This window comes from Coloeus monedula (assembly GCF_965178545.1).
Source record: "Coloeus monedula genome assembly, chromosome: 3".
Taxonomy (NCBI): domain Eukaryota; kingdom Metazoa; phylum Chordata; class Aves; order Passeriformes; family Corvidae; genus Coloeus; species Coloeus monedula.
In genome coordinates this window covers 88,098,009-88,119,402 of record NC_138783.1, presented here as the reverse complement: position 1 = coordinate 88,119,402, position 21,394 = coordinate 88,098,009, and the positions used below count along the sequence as shown (strand labels likewise).

Here is a 21,394-nt window from a genome sequence, read left to right as displayed (position 1 = left end):
GGTCCTCAAAGATGAGCTTTGATCAGGGAAGAATTGAGAGGTGGCACTGTGAGGTAAAGATGACACTATGAAGCAGAAGTCAACACAGCTAAGATTTGTTTAAATCAAGACACTGACCTTTACAAGGTTTGTATACACTGTCAGTGTATTGCCAACAACCTCCAACAGAATACCAGAAATCATACTTAGGTACAAATACGCTAAAATTATAAACAGACAGACAGCTCTGGCAACCAGGCAGCTGCAGGAGAATTACATCCTAAGTATGAACTGAAAAGCATGTGTTACTAAAATAGTAGCACCTAGTTATTCCTGGATGGTGTAACTGTCAAGTTTCTCTACCAAACACTGAAACAAAAAGAACTGATGCTATTTTAGACTTATTTTCATAAGTAATAGAGGCATTACAGAAGAACTAAATGCAAGAGTAGCATGAATTCAGTGAGCATGAGTTTAGTTTGAAATGAATCCAAGAAAAAGTAAAGTAAGTCTGCTGTTAATATTCTCAAATACAAAAAAAGCTAAGTGATCAACTAATGGAAGTAGTAAGTGAAGCTGACTGCTCTGAAAAACTTGGGGCTTGAACACAGTAAATAGTCTATAATCTTGTCAAAGGTGATAATTGTATCTTAATCTATACTCCCAAACAAAATTCAGGAGGCCAAAGGTCCCCTGAATGAAAAATTGTCTGAAAACATTACTAGAAGAAGCATGAAGACAATAAAAATCACAACAATCTGGGGAAGAGAAAGAATAATGACATCAAGGAAGCTATGCCTGAGAAACACAGATGCTACAAGTAGTATCTGCCCAAACAAAGTAAAGCAAAAGCAAACAAACCAACCAAACAAAACTCCCCAAATTCAAACAAACAAAAACCCCCCACCAAAACTGCAAAGCCAAAACAAAAAGCCACAAACAACAAACAAACAAGACAGAGCCCCCCCAAAAATCAAGCTGACCAAGACTGTGAGCTTATTACTATGAATTACTGAGAAGTTCTTTAGCCATTTCAGCTAAAACAAACTCAAAGGAGATTAAAAAAATATTACTACTTTAAGGTCCAACATGGAACAAAATATTTGAATGTTGCACTCAAAAGGGGCATTCTTCACAGGAATTCTTCTTCTTCATAATAGTAATAATAATAATAGATTCTAATAGATTCAGATACAGAATATAGAAACTGCTTTATCTCCAGTGAAAGCAAGGGAAGTGGATCTTTAAGCTATTTTAGCTTATCAAAAGCTTATGAAGCAGTTCATAAGGAAGTTCTAGGTGTGGCACTCAGTGTAGTAAGTATCCATATAATGGTGAGGCTATATAGTAAAAAAAAAAAAAAAGACCAACCAGATCCTAAAGATAAAAAACAACTAGTGATCTTTGCAACTGTAGCCATGACAGTTTGACCTCAAGAGTAGCAAAGACTTCAGAAGAATTTGTGACACAGGAGATCAGAAGGAAGATGGAATTAGTGGCAATTGCAGCAAACACTCAATGAAGTCCTGCTCACTAACCTATCTTTCTCTGATAAGATCTATTCCATTACATGAGTATTCCAAGATCCCATTCAAATGGGCTATTGAGGAGATGTAGGGACAACTCATGCTTGGAACACATGGGAGAAAAACTCCAAACATCCCCCAAAATAATGACAAACTGATCATAACAGTTCAGTAGCACAATCTCTCCAGCAATTTGACGCTGAACTCAGGAAGTGGTCACCCTTGAAAAGGGCATATGAAGGAAAAACACAGCAAGTAAACATTTAATCCTCCCCAACTCTCTTACCGGAAAAGAGGGTGGAAGAAAAACATGTTTTGGGGAGCAGGTCAACGAGCCTACAGCAATCACGGCCTTCACTGGTATAGTTAAAATCTGGACAAAAAAAAAAAACCCAAGAAAAATTTAGAAAAAAACCTCTTACATTTCCAGCCTTTAAATGTCTCTTCCACTTTTAAATTGCATAGAATAACAAAACCCTGAAATTCTACAATTAATGTACTCTAGGATTATACAGACATTTAAAACATGGAGACATCAATTAAGATTTCAACCCATCATCATATTCTGAACAGTCACTCCATACTGTCAGGAAACTCTCCTTTACTCAGCCATCCTTCCTCAGTTCTATTCTACAAGGAACAGAAAAGCATACTGAAAACATAAGCTCCCCAATGGGGTATTATATAGGTGTCATTTGAATGGGGCTTACTTTGTTGGAAAACAGGAGGGTAACATCTTTAAAGTAAATGAGGGAAAAAGATACACCCAACTTCTCAAAACATCATAAGGTGCCATTGTAATACCTCAAGACACACACCTAAAAAGTAGTGTGGAAGGGATGTCAATGAGATTCAAGTACCAATATGAGTAGAATAACTTGTAACAGGCAAGAAAATTAAATGCTTCAGAATCCATAACTGAAGGGTCACATACATGTGTGGATACATTACAAAAAAGTAAGTAGAATATCTCTGACAACTGGCAGAAATGGGAATTTCCCATTTTCTGTAGCACCATGAGAACCATGCAATCAGTGACATGATTTCCTGACTTCATAAGCACAGAGTCCCATTTGAGGTTTTTTTCCGTATATCACACAAAGATATTAAATACCAATTGCATTATTCATTAGACTGTCTCCTGCAAAAATAAGGCACATGAAGTTGAGGCAACTGGCTGTTCCCTCCCCTAATAATCAGTGTAAGGATTCTGTTTCATCAACTGCCAGCAAATTGTGGCAAACTGCAGTATGGTTTAGAGGGCATGGTGGTATCTTGTCTCTTCAAATCTTAATGATTCTATGACTCTCCAAAACAGCTTTCACATTGCGTTTTGACAAAAAAGTCTGATATTACAGCTCAGTTTCAGTAACTGATAATGTATGGAGAAGCACATTGTCAGCACACGATACGCCCCAAGATCCATGCATTGATGCTTTCAGGATGTGCCATGTCACTGAAGAACCCAAACTGCAAAGCATTAGGTCAGATTTAAATGGATATTTCTGAAAGGCGGATGAAAATCATAATAGAAGCATAAATAGCACTACTGTTGTATGATGCAGGGTTAACTTGCAAAGATAACCTGACCTCTAGAGTTCCCTTCCAACCTCAACTTCTCCCTCATGCTACTGTCTGTCCACTAATACAACACTTAAAGACTGAACATATCTTTTGGGCAACACCCATTTATTATACAATAAATATACCTCATAATCTGTTGTGATTTGTACAGCTCCATCATGAATTCCTTCAAGTTCCTTTGCTATTAGACTTACTCTGAACACTGCATAATAGCCTGATGCTAGGATCACCTGTAAATGGTAGAAAAAGTCACCAATGTATTCCATTAAACAAAACGAAACCTCACTAAGAACAGACTCAGAACCATTTAAAACCTCTGTCAGTGATAAACAAAAAATTCTCATACATAAGTGACTAACACAAAAATTATCTATTCCTTGTGGTGATGAATTCCCACTCATCCCAGATTTATGATGAGCATCATCTGAGGGTATGGAGATTGGTTAGATTTTGAAAGGGTAAACGTCAGAAACAGCAATTTGAATACAATGCTGCTCCTTAGAATAAATTTAGGAAGTCTATATGCTTTATCATACTCAAGTTCAGACAAAAATTCAGAATTCTTATCTCTACTCTGCCAAAACGAAACTGAAAGAAGTTGCAGAGGTTTGTCTCTTTTCTTCCCTCCTAAATCTAGCTTCGAGCAATGGATTCAAAGGATTACTTACTGAAGACTGATCAGAAGCAGTAGCATTTTGTAGTTCATGGTGGTTTGCAATTATTGTTGTTCTGTTTCCCTTTTCAGTTGTTAGAAGTTCTACAGCCAAGCCATCTCCTATAATATGCCAACTTTTTATAGCCAGCTTAAAAAGAACAAAAGGTACTGTTTTCAGCAACCACACTGATGTAATTTTTTTAAAAGATAAACTAAAAATAATGCATCCTTACCTCTATTGGATTGCTGTTGATGACTGCAAATAAAATGCTGGTAGCTTCTGTTGCACTCAATATGCCAAAATCTATAAATCGCTCTTCAGTTTTTGGAGACAGTACAAAGTACTAGAAAGATTGATAAAAGTATTTTAGCATAAGTGAAATATAAAGTGTGCTCAAACTCTATGCTCATTAAAAAATGCATTAGTAACTTTAACACAACTAAATTTCCTATGTAAAACTAAAGCTTTTAAAGGGAACAAAAAAAGTTTTCAGCAGACACAAAAGTAGAATAAAGAATTAAAGAGTCCTATGAAGTCTGCCTCTAATTAGACAGAAGATGCAAAAAAAAAAAAAAAAAAAAAAAAAAAGAAATGGAAAAAAAATACTTACATCTAGAAATCCTGTGTATGCTCGGACAGGTAGGTGAAATTTAGAAGCATTGGTGATAAGTAGAATATTGTTATCTATGTGAACAGATGATGTGGAAGGCATAAAATTAAGTGTAAAAATGTATCTGGATTCATTAGGTGGAATTAAGACTGGTTTACTGAAGTTCTGGACCTAGATCAGTGAACAATGAAGACCAAGGTTACAACTGAACAAAGTGCATCACATTTAAGCATTTACTATTAGGTAAAAGCATTCACTGAAATGGGACTTACTTTAAACATTGGTTTTGCTTCTTCTGGTAACACAACATCATGTATAAGGACTGCGAAACTGAACGTGTTTGATAGATAGATCAGTCTTTCCACAGAATCAGCAGCACTGTCACGGATGTGAAAGAGTGTGGCAGCATGATCAAATCCTAAATATCTATTAAAAGAAAACAGTGTAAAGAAAATAAAGATTGTCCTCAAAGTATTTTCCTTACACATAGACTAGAATTCATCAAACAGCAGAAAAGGTACATACCCCACTGCATGCTGAAACAATATTATTAGCACTACAGGGACATTAATAACTAAGTAAATCAAATAAGAAAACATGCAAATCAGAATAATAGGAGGACTAAAAGGAAGTGTTGAAGTATTGAGACAATTTGCAAATCATGCATATTTCTTATTAACCAAATCATGTGTCTGCAGCACAAAAATTCTGATAGGTAAGGTTTAGTTTGTTTGCCTTTAAAATACTCTGCCAGTTCTGTTGATAAAGCAGCACCTCATTCAAAAATGTTTTTAAAGTCAACTTAGCCATACTTTGTAAATAAGTAACAAAACCCAAGGAACACAGAGTTCTTCCAAAATTTTGCTTAAAACTAAAAGTATTTTCTCTACCTGTACTTCATATAGAAGTAGAACAGCAAATGCAAAACCAGAAATATTTCCAATATCTCATCTGCAGTCTTCAGCTGCTCCGAAAAACAACTCACTAAGGACAATTTTAACTCAAGCCTTGAAACCAGCTTATGAATGGCTAAGACTACCTGCCTCCTCCATTTGTTTAAAAACAGGAATATTCCCTTCTAATTTAGAGCATTTAGTTTTTGAGCTATGTTCAGTTACTGGAAGCTTACCCATCCAACACTTCTGCTTGATACGGTATTTCAAGTTTGGAATAGCTCTTCTCTTTTGCTTTAACAGTTATTTTCCCAGAAGACTGTGATGCTTTTTTAGCTTTTGATGCTGTATACACAAGAATATAGGAAGTTTGTTAAAGCTGACAAAAATTGATCCATTAAGCTAGACTAGAATGAATGGAAGAATAAAACCACAGAGCTAGCCCACAAATTAATTACCATGGAAGGAAAAAAGTGGAGTTTAAGGAAATTTAATTTCAATAAGCAAACTGACATGGTGTAAAGTCTATGAAACAAGAGATCCCAATTATGAATTCTTCCCATTTAACAACAGTTAGATGACCTGACTGATTTAGCAAGCTTATCTACAATGGGGAAGCCTGATTGTTTCTGTCATATAAATAACTTGAACATGTCCAGAAGATAATTTGGACCGCAGATGAACTGAACTGCTCACTAAGAGTATGGAGTATACAGATATATTATACCTCCCCTAACCCTATATACATATATCCCTCCCCTAACAGAATAGAAGCCTGAGATTGCTGGGTCCCCTCACTAAGAGCGACCAGTTGAAAGGAACTTTGGGCCAGAAACATAACAACTTCTTAATAATGAAGAAATGAAAGACAAATATAGAAGTAGAATCCATGTAAGAACCCAAACTACACAAGCACCAAGAGTGATGCTCACAGGTCTGCTCCAAGATCACAGAACAAGTGATGTTAGCCGGGTAGCAGTAGTGCCAAAAAAATCAAGGGGATTCAAATACTAATTAAGAGAAACCACCAAACCCCCAAAGCCCCTGCATGTAATTAGGACAGCTGACATTGCAAATATTTAGGGCTGGCTGCTTCACTGATAAGAATTTGTCAAGTCAATTCCTTAAACACATTAAGCAGCTTAACTGGGTATTTTTCCCAGGAACCACCATTCCTTCTAAAGATGCACCATACATCAGCCAGTAGGTCCTCATATAACAATTCCCACCAGCTTTAAAATCTGAATATATTATCACCTCAAGTTGACAGAATTTATCTATTTCAGAATTTATAAGCTAAAACATACTTCGCTTGTCTTAGAAACCATGAGCTAATAAATTTCTAAAGTGCTAATCCATAAATGATAATAAAAATCAATCCTGTCCTCTTTATCTATGCTACTTCTAAAATTATGTCTACCACAAGCATTGCATCTATAAGATTCCATTTTTAAGCAATCCAGGCAGAAAGAGTTACAGCACCAACTACCATCTTAAAGCAGTAACATCTAAGTAGTCACCACCATTCTAACAGTTGATTAAAATCTCTATAAAAACAGAGGCGCCTTTCTGCAAAGTGTCAGCATAGTATTTAAAGTCACACTATATAGGAGAAAAATCATAGAATACCAGGTTGGAAGCAGACCTCAAGGATCACTCAGTCCAACCTTTCCTGGCAGAACTACAGTTTAAACAAGATGTCTCAGCACCCTGTTTAAAATGTCTGTTTAAAATAAAAATACATTTAAATTATCAGTGCCTTAACATAAGAATACTGCTATGTTTATTAGAAAAATCAAGAATACCTTCTCTTCTCATCTGTATTTACCAGTCTAAGATACTTGCTGATCATGAACAAAGACAATCCTTTCAGAAATAACTACAGTTCAGAAGAACTATAAGCCTTTTCCGGGTAGGAAAATTCTATTTCCTTCTCAAAATTATAAATAGCATTTTGTTAAGAGAGTGAAGATAATCAATGAAACTTCAGTAAGTTTTCATAAGCACTTGACAAGTTATAAGAAGAGAGGAGTGGTACTTACCATCAAAGCTAATACTTGCAACTTTGGTATATTTACTTTCAGAGGCTTTTAACGTAACGGGCTTGAAATGTACTGTTATAGCTTCGTTCTGTGGTGTAGGTCTAACACTCTGCAAACAAAATAAGAAGCACCTGTAAATTTATCGTTGCTAACATGCTGTGAAGCCTTCATGTGTCTTTCACAGTGATACAACTGCAACTAGTTTTGGCCAAGCTCTTACAGGTCTGTCTTTCCCATGACAAAGCAGCATTACAAGTGGTTTTAGAATTTTTTTTCAGGTCCTACAAATTACTCAGTCAATATACAAGAAAGTGGGTAACAGTGAGTTCTCCTTGGGGATGTTGAATTAAGTGACAGTATGGCCAGAAAATATTAATAAAATAGAAAACAAACCTTATTTAAATTAAGATTTAATTTTTATTCTTAATGCTGCGGGGTTACAATAGCTAGGCTATTTGTTCCTGGTACACTCATTAACAAAGCCGTTGACTGAGTTGTGAAACTACCAGAGAGGATGCAGATATCTCCCTTGTCTCCAATCCCATGCTAAGTCTGCAGAGAAAAAAACAACTAACTGTATAGAGAAACATTTTGTAGATCTGCAATGACACTTTTTCTACACTAACACTTTACAAGGTCACTTTTTTCATCTGAGGACTACTGTTTTAAACTAAATGGAAAAGGTAAATGAGCTATTGTGTCAGTTATTAGCCAGAGCTGATTTGTAGAGGTACTCATAGTACCATGCCACAGGATAAGGGATTCCATGTCATCTGAAGACTATAAAGATTGCTAGCAAGCTCTCCATCTAGATTCCACAGAGAAAGTGGGCATGAAGCATCTAAAAAGCTCTTACTCTTGTTTTGCTTAAAATTAGGATGGCTGCCATGATTCTTCCTCCCCAGCTGTCTTCTCTTGCTTTAAGAGCAGCTCAGCTGCTCATGTAGCAGCTGTTAAGCCACAGCAAATTACAGGATGCTGTATTACTGAAACTGAAATGAGTGCTGCCTTACCTTCTGCTGGGCTGCAGAGGTTTAGCACCTGCTTGATAAGCAGCTGAGCCTTTCTTGGTCAGGGAGGAGCAAGGCAGACAGCTAGCGGTACAAACCAATTACAGTCCTCCCAAGCCAAGCTGTCCTTGATTGTAAATTAAAGCCATAAAAGTGTGCATAAATAAGTTCTGCAGACCACATGATCCTTAGCAGGAACAAGCAGCACTAGTCCTGCAGCTAATGAATAAGTGCAGTTAACTCAACCAGAAGTTTTGTATCTTGGATTTATAGCATTGACCTTTGTCCACCATCATGTCTGCAAACACGGGGGGCAGATATTTGGTATTTCTCTTCATAAGTCAATTAATAACTATCTCAATTTTCTTCTGATGAAATCCACACTACAAAACTGAAATCTTTACATATCCTTAAAAAAAACCCCTCTTAAAGCAGATGAAACCAAAGCTGTGATAAAGTTCACAACTTTTGCATAACAGAGAGGACAACCATTTTTAGAAACTCTTTTCATGAAAAATGCTTCCTTTAATTACTGGTCTGAAATAATGGTGATTTCATTTAGTAAATCAAACTGGAAATATTCAGAAGGACAGCCTGTTGCCAGAAAAATGGCAGGTTACAGAGATGCATCTCTTAAACCGCAAGTGCAACAAACCTACATGTATTTACTCAAGATGTCTACAACTGGTGAATTTAGTTAAGGAAGGAATTTACACTGTTTTGTTGAAAATTTCTGAACTACGTAATGCAAATTTTTCATCTGTTGCTTGATTACATACTATAAAGGGAAATACAGAATTAAGACAACTAAAGAAAAAACAAACATCCTTAAGAATCCTTTCAACTTCACTTTCCTCAAATTTCAACCTATTTCATTAAAGCTCAAGTAAAACCTGTCCTGAAATATGCATTAAAAATCATCAAACATGGACAGATCCTGGAAGTACATAAAAGTTCCATCAAGAACATAATACTACCAATTTTCTCAGAAAATTAATCTAACAGCAACTTTTGTAGGGAAAAATAATTTTAAATAGACATGCTTCAGTAACACATGGCCCCACTCAAGATTCCTGACCCTGCTCTGTAAAGACACACTCAATATTTAGCGTAACTGCAGAAAAATTAAGACCTTAAATGTTCTAAAGGACACAAAGGGGGGCTAAAACTTTGTGCTTTTGCAGGAGTTCTTGCGAAAGACTTTGAAGGTTTCAGGACTCTCGGACTACATGTATTCCAATAAACTAAAGAGTACGGGTTGAAAGACTGGCACATGTTCAGCTATAATTGTCCACCGGTCAGAAGGCTCCTGAACCTAGTTTTGTCTTGCCCACCTAACAAAGACAAAAAAGCCCTGTGGCTAGAGGTAGCAGTTTTAGGATAGTTCCATTAGTGTCAGAACCACTACTGTACCGTTTTACTAGCTTTTACAGACACAACTGTCAGTAATTTGTTGGCCTTCTGCATAAACAGAGAAACCCCTAACTACCTAAAGCTCACTTTCTCCATAAAGAACCATCCAGAACAGCCATGGAATAAACTACTACTAAATTGTAATCTTTGATAATTTCAAGACACATGTACTCAAACGTGCGGATGAAAACGTAACACAGAAGTAAACTATTTCTTGCAGACTGCTACGAGAAATTAACCCCTACTCTAAAGTTGGGACAGAACTAAATACTTCCTTATACAAAACACTTTTGTTTTCGAACTGATACAATTCAGCTTCACTAAGGCTGTTCTGAAGTTCCTGGTTCTTCATGCATTAAATATGGTCACGACCTCAAGTTCTGAAGTGTCCTTTTGCTTTTGGCAGTCAAATAGGCCCAAAGCGCCTTAAGGAAACACAAAATTTTCATTATAGAGAAGGGATAAACGAAAGTGTTCAACAATCTACATTTACCAGATTTTTGACAGAATGGCTTAATTGTTGCAGCATGACTAGTTCATCCAGTCACGAAATAAGCATTATCCTCCTTAATAATGGAACAAACCCTACAAAATGAGGGCGATATTACAAGGAGTTTAAAAACTCAAAAAAGAAAGTGACTTGCTCTTATTTTCCACAACCAATTTGTTGGACCACAGCATGACTAAGTACTTGAAGGCAGAACAGCTACAACTCTGGCAACAGTATTAGCGGTCTCTCACACACTGATGACCTGAAGATATTTAGTTCCTCCAGTACCCAGCTTAAACATATGCTAAATATAGCCCTGGCCTTTTCTTCTGACATTAAGATGAAATTTGTCACACAGCTCTGTCTCACTACTTTTAAACCCTAGCTCTCAAGGGTCAGAAGTCTATTTGTCAAGCTTTCCTAGAAGTAAGCTATTCACCAAGTTCCCTCCCAAATTTTTTTACTCTTGCTTACCACTTTTAAATTCCTTAATTGGTACAGCAGCAGAAATTCACAGAGTCCCATAATGAAAAGAACAACTGACTTGATGTGCCACATGATACACTGAAAAACGGATCATGTCTGAACCTGTGTGGTAGCATTTTCATTGCAAAAGTGACTCCCAAAGGCTTTAAAAATACCAAATTAACTGCTTTGATACACAATAAAAAAATAATTTATCTGGAAAAGCTTTGTCATGATGTGTATAATGGTTATCAAGTGACGGCCTTCCATTAGATCGATATTTATGGTTTACAGCCCATAGTCTGAAGACCACAGATTTTTTAAAGAAATGGATAGGCTTGGGGTTTTTTTAAATGGAGGAGTATGAGTTAGGCTCTACACTACCAGGTATTAGAAGTGATACTGATGGTCTGAAAATATGGTTATCTGCAATGTACTCAGCAAGTATACTACACACTTTAAAAAATAAATTTAAAAAAAAGGAAAAACTGTAAAATCTAAGAAGACAAGCATGCAAATATAGCTGGAAAATAATTTAATGAATTTACAAACCCTCTCAATGCAAAAATCATATACAGGTCTTTTTGGTTTTCAAAGCCCTCTATGGAAGTTGTGCTATAACTTACAAAGCCATGATTCCTATAGGATCACCTGATCTCATTAATGCAATAAGCATTAGGACCTCAATGAATTAAAATCTTCTTGCACTATACTGTAAGTTTCTCTTGTTTGCAGTATACCGTAAGTTTCTCTTGACTTAAAAATTATTAGTGAATAACAGCTTAGCAAGCACTGCAATGGACTATTGTCACTGTGAAAACTTATCTTCATCACTAAAAATGTGTCCTGTTTCTACTTTAAATTCATCTAGCCTCAGTTTCCAGTATCCTAAAGTTTTGCAGATCTCTACTACTAAAACACTGTTCCTCATAGTTACAGCTTCAAGCTTTATAAACACAGAACTGCTCTCCAAGATCTCAGTAAGGAACCTTTGCCAACCCTTCAGTCATTCTTCTGGCTCCTCTGGTTTCTTTTCAACACTTCAACACTTTTTGAAGTGCACTGGGACAAGGTATAGCTAGCTACACAACTAAATCTGGAAAAGAAGGAAGACAGGAAGGGGAGAAGGAAGAAGTGAGAAAAATAGTGGGCAATGAGAAAAATCACACAGGAAAAGGTATGAATGAACAAGGGCGGACTACCAGACTAGAGCCAAAATTCTGTAATAAAAATGGAAAGTAGAAAATCCAAATGCTAGAATTCTGAAGCTGGCTGCACTTCACATTCAGCAGCAGTGGTCTTACTGCTAAGGGCCCTAGAGTGTTTGAGTTCTTTTCATATTTCAAGCAACAAAGAAGATAAGCTCAAGAAAACAAGGGTCAGTTTACAGTCAGCTCTTGAAAGCTACTATTTGCTTATCTCAAAAAATTATGTTGGGCAACCGCTTTTTACACTGATGTGTAAATGTGATGTGTGTATGATGAGGACAAAGAATCTCACAGACTCTGTATTCCTCTCCCACTCACTGAACGTGAATTACAGTCCTCAAGTATAAAAGTTTACAAAGGTTCAGATATTGCAGCCTAAAAATGCTGTTCAGAGCATTCAAAGAAGTCTATGAAGCAAATTAATTTTACCACGCATCACAATTACTTGCTCTACTATTAAGTTACATTTTCAGTCACACATAACCCAGCTTCTAATTCTGAACACTATATGGTGAACCTGTGAATGATCAATTTTTATGAGAAAAAGTAAATCCAAGTAGAAAGTTTCAAATTGAAAGAAAATAAAACTTACTGTAATTGGCACATCTTTTGTTCCTGAATTTAATAAATGCAGATTCAAAATTTTTGGCAGATCTGTTAAAGAACAAAAAACACACCTGTCTATTAGGCTACTTTAACATGTGAATCTTATACAAAGTAATTTACACTAGCTGGCTTCTTCTGTAACTCCACTGTTCTGTGTTAAAAAGTTATACTAACATGACAGAACAGTCAAAATAGGTAGTCCAAAGAATCTGACACAAACTGCAATTTTGTGTATTAGTATGTATTACATGCTTCAGCTTACCACTCATATTTCTACACATTAAGAAGTGAACAGACTAAAAATACCACAATGAATGACTTTGTCAGGTGTACCCATGTTCAGAAGAAATTACTCTTACTCGAAAATCTTTACATGTTAAGGAAGTTGAAAGGAAAAGTTCTTCAGAAGCTATCTTTTTTTGGTTGAAAAAATATACCACTTTTCTTCAGCAATAAATCCCTCTTACAGTTTCAAAAAAAATACCTCTAGTTTTACTACTTTCTGATATATATATTTTTATCACTAAATAATATTAATGTAAGCATAAAATGTTAAGCACAAATGTGTAAGTGGCAATTAAAAAAAGATCCTATCATAAAACATTTGATCAAGTCCGCACACCTTCACTTTTTGCTGTGTCCGAAAATCATTAAAACTTACCCAGATGTGAAGCAATCTTTCAAAACAAGTTCACAAACTAAGTGAACCGAAATGCTTTTCAGACTATGCCATGTGCAACTGTGTAACACTAATGTTACTATTGGACTTACAACCTGGTGTGCAAACTACTGCTTGCTTGTACACACCCCAAGTACTCTCACATCTGTGCACTGTTGTAACCTGCTGTTGTTATCTGTCTTTTTAAAAGCATCATTCCACAAGCAACCCTGAAGAGTACAAAGGTAACTGGGCTTTCCCCTCCCCACCCTATTCCTGATAAATACTTGGAGAACTGAAGAATGGTTTACCTTGTGTTCTTAGTGTACCAAAATCTAGCATTTCTGTTGATGAATAGATTCCTGGTGCTTAAAAAAAAAAACAAAAAAAGAAAAAGTTACAATGTTCTTATTATACTAAGAATTAATTTGAATAACTGAAAAAAAACCCAACCAAAACACAAAAATCAACAAAACCTCAACCACTCTTTCACAAACCTGTTGTAACTTCTACTTCAACAGGGAGAATAATAAATTCTGTGTTGTCTGAGGCATTTGTTTTTATTCTTATGAAGGCTGTATGATTATCTGCTTCTCTTGAAGAAAAGCTGGCTCTCATCACTCCTTTTGTTTCATAGGGAGGTATTTCCTGATAAATAATCAAAGCATATCTATGAGAGCACAGTAATTACAAAAAAAAGCTGTCACACCAAATAATTACAATAGAAGCATTGGGTATAAATGTGTTAAGAGAAAAAGCTACAATAGCAGGAAGAGACAGGCTTCATAGAACTAAAATTACCACTAAATTCATAAAGGATAGTTGTAATCATCTAATATGACACTGACTAAAAATAGGTATATGCAAGAGAACTTTCGTGTCCCATTTGATTAAGTTAACCATTCTACGATTCTAAGTTTTATGTATTAAATTTGTGGTAAAAACACAGACTAAATTAACAGAATCTGGCAATAAACAAAAGATATTCAGAAAAAATGTTGACAGTAACATCAAATATTGACTTTGCATATTCTAATTGTTTTTTCTCCAAAGGAGACACAAGCCATATAGTTTCAGTGCTAAACACAAATTAAAATAGTGCACAACTCCATGTAGCCAGAAGCTTATGGAGCTCCAGGTTTGAGAGTCACCATGTAATTTACAGGACAAAGTAAAAACATATTTTAGTTTCTGTACCACACCTATCAGTTCTAATTGGCATTCAGGGTTTGAAAGACAACTCTTTCTGTATTAGCTGGACACAGCTGCAGCACAAGACGAACCTCAGCACCACAGCTGAAATACTAACATTGGATTGTCTTCCCTGCCATACTACAGAAGGTTTGAGGATTGGATTTTTGGTTGGTTACTTGATTTTTGTTTTTAACTAGAAGACGAAAACCTTGATTTGAAATTTTCTAAGGCACAATGACTGCAGATGTATTCTTTGAAAACTGTTGGTTATCGAAGTAAGAAGATTTCAAGTTCTGTTTTCACATTTATTCACAGACCCAACATAATGCATCCATTTATTAATGTTTCAAAGGATGTGATCTGACTCTTCCATATGTGTAACTAGGGATCCAAAGTCAGCCAGATCCCTGAAGTAACTTCGAAGAGTGATTACAAAAATACTCCTGCATATGCAGATTGCTTCATCCAATCATTCAAGCATTTGCCATCACAACAATTTTATACAATTATGCACATCCATATGTCAAAGTATCATCACCATATTTCAAATATTTTCTTCTACTTTGAAGCTTTTTCTAACCGCAGTACAGCTCTTGACATAACCAATATAATAATGTACCTGTGTGTTTCCTCCTACTGGTTTGATTTCTTCAAGTTGTCTTATTGTTTTGAAATACCAATAGTTATATGAAAATGCATACCAATGGGTATGAAAATGGATGGATATAAGAAACAAGAGGATTAGTTCTTCCAGGACACCAGAAGCTTCCACATGCAAGTCCTCATGGCTTTAACTGGCAACCTGGCTGAGAGAAGCTGAAAAGCTACATGCTCTGAAAAACATCTCCCTTGAGTTCTCCTGACAGCTAGGAAGGGGCTATCTATAGAAGCAATGCAAATTGACTAAAACAGTGTCAAAACATTAGGACATTTATGCTTTAAAATCCATTTTCATGTGAACATCTAACCCTCAGCATCTGTTTCCACTGTATTTTTTAAAAAGTTGTGATCTGTGTTAATACTTATTTCCTTGCAACTTTTGTACCTAAAACTAAAATACTGCCATTCTAATGGACTTTCTCCAGAAAAGACAAGAATTAAGTATTGTGATTGTCCTTTGTAACTCACTTGGAAATTACTTTGCCTTGGAAATATCCTCTTAAAACAAATGTAACTGTCACATGACTGTAATGATACACTTGAGCAAGAGACAAGCTTAGGACTCAATGGCTCTGAAGTCTCTCCCAGACCAAAAACCAGTCATCACAAAATCAAATCATTCTAACTGAAAAGGAAAATAAGTTTTGTATCTAGCTGGACATTATCAACGGTGTGACATACAGCATGGAGCCAAAAACCATACCTTCGGGATTATTCTAAATTTTATTTCACTTAAAGATATCAGTGTGTGTTACTTCAAATCAGATTTCATGAGCCAGACCATGGGTCCATCCATTCCACTACCTTGTCTCTAGCAGCAGACATGATGAGTAGGGAGTAGCTGCAGGGCATGCACGTAGGAATATTTTCCAAAACAGTTTCCAGCCATTCTCAACTCATGATCTAGGGATTTACTTCAGCTAGACACACTGCTGTTTTATTTAGTAGTCCGTGATAGATTTTTCTTCCCTAAATTTGTTCAGCTTCATTTTCAACCCATGTGTGCATTTATAGTAATTTGCAGGAAGGACTTTCTAAGTTAAAAAACCCCACCACCAACAAAAAAGCCAACACAAAAAAACCATGTATACTTTTTCTGTGGGTTAGATCCAGCTCACAGGCCTCCAGGACTGAAAGCTCAGGTAGGTGTAATTCATTCTAATGGGAATCATTTTGTTCTTTGCATTTCAAAACAGCACAGCTCTACACATATGGCTTATCGTAATTAAACCTTTCATTCAACTCCTACTACCACAACATTAACAGACCCTGTTATTGTTTTCATTTTTATGGGGTATTTTAATGATTACATGACAAGAGTCAAAGCTAGTAAAAAAACCCCAAAGCCTAAGCTCATACCAAAATAAAAACTCCCAATAAGTACAATAAGTGCTGCAAGACACAACTACTCACCCATAGCTTTCTTGTACCTCCCTGCTGACCTGTTGGAAGCTCTAAATGGAGATCACCTCCACTGGAATACATTTCTACCACCTGAGGTGGATAACAGGAAAAGGTTAGCACTCAGGCTTAAAGGGATCCTGCTTAGTTATCAGGTATCATCATGTGCAATGGCATAGCTTAATGACTATTTGACCACTGGAATATCTTACAAATTCACTTTAATGCTGATATAGCCATTTGCTAGTGCTACATTTTATGTGCTTTCTAGAGCATTTTACAGTTTGTGAATCACTTAACAGAATAGCATTTGGTTAGGTAAAGACATCAATCCTGCCTGAACAAAAGAATGTTTTCCAACATTACATATTGGAGTATACTGAAACAACAACTTATGTTGTGCAAACCAGACAGAATGAAGCCAAGAGGCATCACTGGATTAAAAGATCTGTTTAGCTTTGTTTGCTTCAGTATTCTTCCTAATTATCAGTGAAGTTTAAATCTTTATTTTTCAGAAATTACAACCATTTAAAAACTGAAGTTTCACCAGAAAACCTCAGTTTTGGAAATTAAGAGATCTGCGACTATAATCTACAATGTTGAGAACTGATTTGCATCTGAGCAGAAAAAAAAAAATCTTATAATATGAAAGACATGATCTCAAATAGCTCTAAAGTTCAAACAGAATTTTAAGAAGTAACAAAATAAACAAAATTTCAGTTTAATACCAAAAATGAGCATTTAATGATTTTTCTCTTAGGCTCACCTGCAAAGGTTCACTGTGAGGGTTATGTATATTTATTATAGGAGAGAAACTGCTATTTACAGGAACTCGTGCCCCAATAAATGGGCGCAATCGATAGGGGTTCGGAACTCCAATGCCAAACACCTGGTTCAGAGAAAGAAACACAAACTTAAGTAGCTGTATGCAATTGTTGCAGAGCCTAACATGCATACCCATTTTAGCAATCCATCAAAAACTCTTTTTGATAAATTTTATAGTATACTTGTAACCAAACCTTTAAAACCAGTATCATACTAAAGCTCTGAAATAAAGAAACTGGTTTAGTTTGCAGCTAAAGGCTATTCCTCTATTTAGGCTATATTCCTCTAAAGGCTATTTCTACTATTTACTTACATGTATACTGAAAAACAGGAAATCAAAAACCCACCCTTTTTTCTGACACTCTGGAATACTAGATACCAGATAAAGGTTAATGAAATATGATACGTTCCTTTAATCATATAATTATGAAACTATTCATATTGGGAAGCATTTTTGTTGTTGTTTTCAAAACACTGTCATGATAAGAGTCATACTCTTTCAACAAGAAGATTTCTCTCATTTTTCACTTTTCAGTCTCTCTCATCTGTCTGAATTATCTTTCTGAATCTCCAGTGAGTAATTTTTTGCCAGCTTAATGAATAACATTGTCTTGCCACAGGATCAGATAAGTCAAGAGCTAAAGGATGAGCTAGATCACTACAATGACCCAGTAAAATAACACACACAAGAAAAGGTATTGGGAGAATTGAAATTAATTCCATTGATCTGGCTTACAGTACTGCCCTACTGATCTTTACAATGGTGTACCCATGTTACAACAAACAGCAGGGATGGAAACTTCTTCAACTGGGTTGATGGAAAAAAAGAAACAAACCAACAACCCACCAATGTTGTGCAAATATCCTTGGATGGTTAAACATCCCGTAATAGATACTGCTTTGGCTGACTCACGCTTCACTTTTCTGGAAAGAGTGTAATTCTCTTACCTGATAAGTAAATACCCCATGATTAGAAGTGTTAATAAATAAAGTGTTCTCTACATTTCCCACTACTCTTGCGAGGAAAACTACATCAAAGGACGTATTCCCTCCTGGAAGAATTTTCTGGAAAAAATAAAATAAAAGCAAACAAGCAGAAGGATAAGGAAAACTGTTTACTGAATAAATTGCATCATGCAGACGAATAAAAGTTTTTGTGCTACAGAAGATTCTCACGTGTTCTTTATGGAATACTGAAGTTAAGGCAGTCAACTGCAGATTTGGAAAGAGAAAATTAGAACTTTCAGAAAAATGAAATGTGTACAAACTAATAAAAATAGAATTCATTTAAAACTATTATCTAGTACAGAATCATATTTACTTGAATTTTTGCGCTGAATTCTGAATTTAGACTTCAGCTTATCACAAAAATATTTTAGACTGATAGTTCAAAGGTCACTGGAGAAATGCAATTGCAACAAGACTTCCATAAATGCCACAGGCTGCTTATTATGGACAGGTTTTCTGAATTTTTTCACATTTAATGGCTCTTGTTAAGCCACAGGCCTTGCAGACAAAAGTGAAACTCGAGGACTCTACCTGACAGCAGGTTAGGAGTTAACCAGCTGCTGACACCAGGCTTTTGAATGTGCGAGTTCCTGTAACACAGGAACTGTTACTTACAGCTCTAAGTACATTGGAGTGACTACAGCACACTAACACAACTTCATGTGACTTGGAATATTCAGAAAAAATATAGGAACAGTTTGTTTTTGTAAGTGCTCTAAGGAAATGTACTCACCTCAGCAACAAAGGAGATCTGCTGTTAAACCATCAATTACAATATACACTTCCAACGCAGTCAGAACTCCTTGTGTTTCTGTGCTCAGCTCAGATTTGCTCTGAGATGAAGAACTGCAGTATCTTAATACTTCTAGGTGTGTAATTATTGCAGTAAGTCACTCTTCTAAAGAGGCTTCCATTCAGATTGGAGAGGGGGAAGAAAAGCTCATTTTGAGAAAGCAAAAAAACTTACCCTATTTTGGAAAAACGATGCATGAAAATGTGATGTTGTAGCAGATATTGATACTAATGTAATTGTTTCTTCTGAGCTAGGGTTATGTAGGTAAACTTTTTCCATTTTTGGCATTCCAACTGGCCTGTCAAAATAGAGAGAGAAAATATTTTCAAAGTGTTAGAAATCTAGACAATAGAGCATTGGACTTTTTCCCATTACACCAGATAGGAGCATAAAAGTGATGAACACTGACAACAGCTTTGCATTTAATGCTTTTTTCAAGTAATGTATGTAACTTGGACCTAGAAGAATTACTTAGTTAACCTATCTTCCATTATTTTATTGCTTACTTTTCCTGAAGGTTTACCTAATGTTGCATCATGCTCATTCCATTGTGAGGTTTTTACTTCAGAATGAAAAGAAGCAAAGTTTTCTATTCCTATGCTAGAACCTCTAAATAATTATCTTAAGACAGGGTGCACACAGCAACTGAAAATAAACAGAACACACCCTAGACAAGTCTAAATGCCAATTTTTTCTATGATATACTGTAAGTATATATACCCAGAACCCAGAATTTTTCTGGTATTATATTTTAGAACACTGTCTACAGAATTAAGTATGCAGACATGTACAGCAACAACTATTTTATTTTTGTATTTTGTTTGAATTGATACCTTAAGTAAAAATATAAAAGCTTGAGACAAATTCTAGAATTTAGGAACCTAAAACATGGAAGTTACACAGTCAAACAACTGCACAATTTTTCAGTAACAAGACATGCTAACAAATTTATTCAACACAAACTTTTGGCTTGTTTCTTTTTGCTTACAACAGCTGAAGTGACAAGAGATGCTCCAGTTTCAGCAATTATTTTTCAGACTTTCTCTTCAGAATTTTTTTCATGCCTTTTAACTCATACATGTTAAGTATCAGCACCAAAGCACTAATAGAGCGTGCAGATTACAAAACGCTGCATTTGGAATTCTGGAATTTAAAACAGTTAACTCTTAACTTTCAGGTTACATGTACTCCATCCAGTACTCTCCCTCATGTCACTTGCTCCAAGCACTGCAAGGACACCAAAACTACTGATAAGAATTACGACCTGTAGTACCTGCAGTGATGCTGACCAGAAAAAGGCAGCTGTTCTGCCATCCTCAATTAACCTTAACAGACCAAATTAATATGTGCTATTGCAGTTTCAGTTTTTCAACTGAGAGGGGGTGTGGAGTATATCTCAAGAGATGAAGCAACATAACTTTGCTGTAAATTAAAGGCTCCATTGAACGGAGAATTTAGTGACAATAAACAAACTATGCCATAATTTTCAAAGTGCTTGTGGTTACAGAACCTCCTACACATGAAACATGGGCTAAAGAAGCAGATGCTAAGACAATTCAAAGACACAATTATTAACCATCAATAAAGGACATCATCACTAACAAAAATATATCTGCATTCTGCCACTGTAAAACTCTTTGCTTTGCTTGCCAAATTTCATGTCACCTAATTTCATGTCTCCAACAGCAAACACTTGTTCTCGATCCTTCTTTCACTGTCAAAAAATCTCATTTTGATTCCTCTAACTTCACCAGTAACAAAGATCACAATTTCTCTCACCTTTTAAAACCTGTACAAAACCAAACACCTGGGTTGAGCCCTAACAGAAAATATTTTTATCTCTTGCTAGCATACATGGGGATGTCAGAAAGGGAAATGGTTTATCAGCTGTGACATTTTGCATTAACTACTGTAACTGCTACACTGTTGATCAATGGAATTAAACAGTAAACCTATGCACCTGTTCTTCTTTTGCTAGGACAAAGCTTACCAGACCAGAGGAACGCAAATGAGAGCCAGCCCTCCAAACTTCCTCATCTCTACCCCCACCCCCACCAAAAATCCCAGCATAACAACAAACATGCAAATACACAACCAAGAAAAGTGCCTGCTGATAGGGAGTTACCCAACACCTCCTGAATTCAGAACCCACTGCTTCAAACACTCTTTCACTGACATCACTATAGATGGCCTTGAGTATTTTATCTGCTTGGTAACTATGAAAGGCAGAAGCTTTTACACCAGTCAACACTTTTGCAGCAAATTCCTTGTTTAGACAAAGTGGTCAAGCCTTAAACCAGTATCCAATGCCAATTTCTTTTTTTAAAAGGGAAGAAATAAAACAGTCAGTCAATCTCCACCACCACTGAAGAA

The 21,394-nt window shown here is 35.9% G+C and overlaps 1 protein-coding gene across 1 annotated transcript in view; it reads right to left on the bottom strand.

The window, feature by feature from the left end:
- The window catches only part of TMEM131 (transmembrane protein 131), a 94,539-nt gene that overhangs the window by 27,331 nt on the left and 45,814 nt on the right, over positions 1-21,394 (bottom strand). Inside the window, exons 5-19 of the mRNA XM_082278246.1 lie at positions 19,196-19,319; positions 18,169-18,285; positions 17,162-17,284; positions 16,408-16,488; positions 13,638-13,788; positions 13,452-13,508; positions 12,469-12,530; positions 7,291-7,399; positions 5,485-5,593; positions 4,628-4,781; positions 4,356-4,526; positions 3,978-4,088; positions 3,758-3,892; positions 3,215-3,319; positions 1,792-1,878 (exon numbers count right to left, since the gene is read on the bottom strand). Of these exons, the coding sequence (XP_082134372.1) occupies positions 1,792-1,878; positions 3,215-3,319; positions 3,758-3,892; positions 3,978-4,088; positions 4,356-4,526; positions 4,628-4,781; positions 5,485-5,593; positions 7,291-7,399; positions 12,469-12,530; positions 13,452-13,508; positions 13,638-13,788; positions 16,408-16,488; positions 17,162-17,284; positions 18,169-18,285; positions 19,196-19,319 (1,696 nt within the window). The remainder of the gene's footprint in view (positions 1-1,791; positions 1,879-3,214; positions 3,320-3,757; positions 3,893-3,977; positions 4,089-4,355; positions 4,527-4,627; positions 4,782-5,484; positions 5,594-7,290; positions 7,400-12,468; positions 12,531-13,451; positions 13,509-13,637; positions 13,789-16,407; positions 16,489-17,161; positions 17,285-18,168; positions 18,286-19,195; positions 19,320-21,394) is intronic.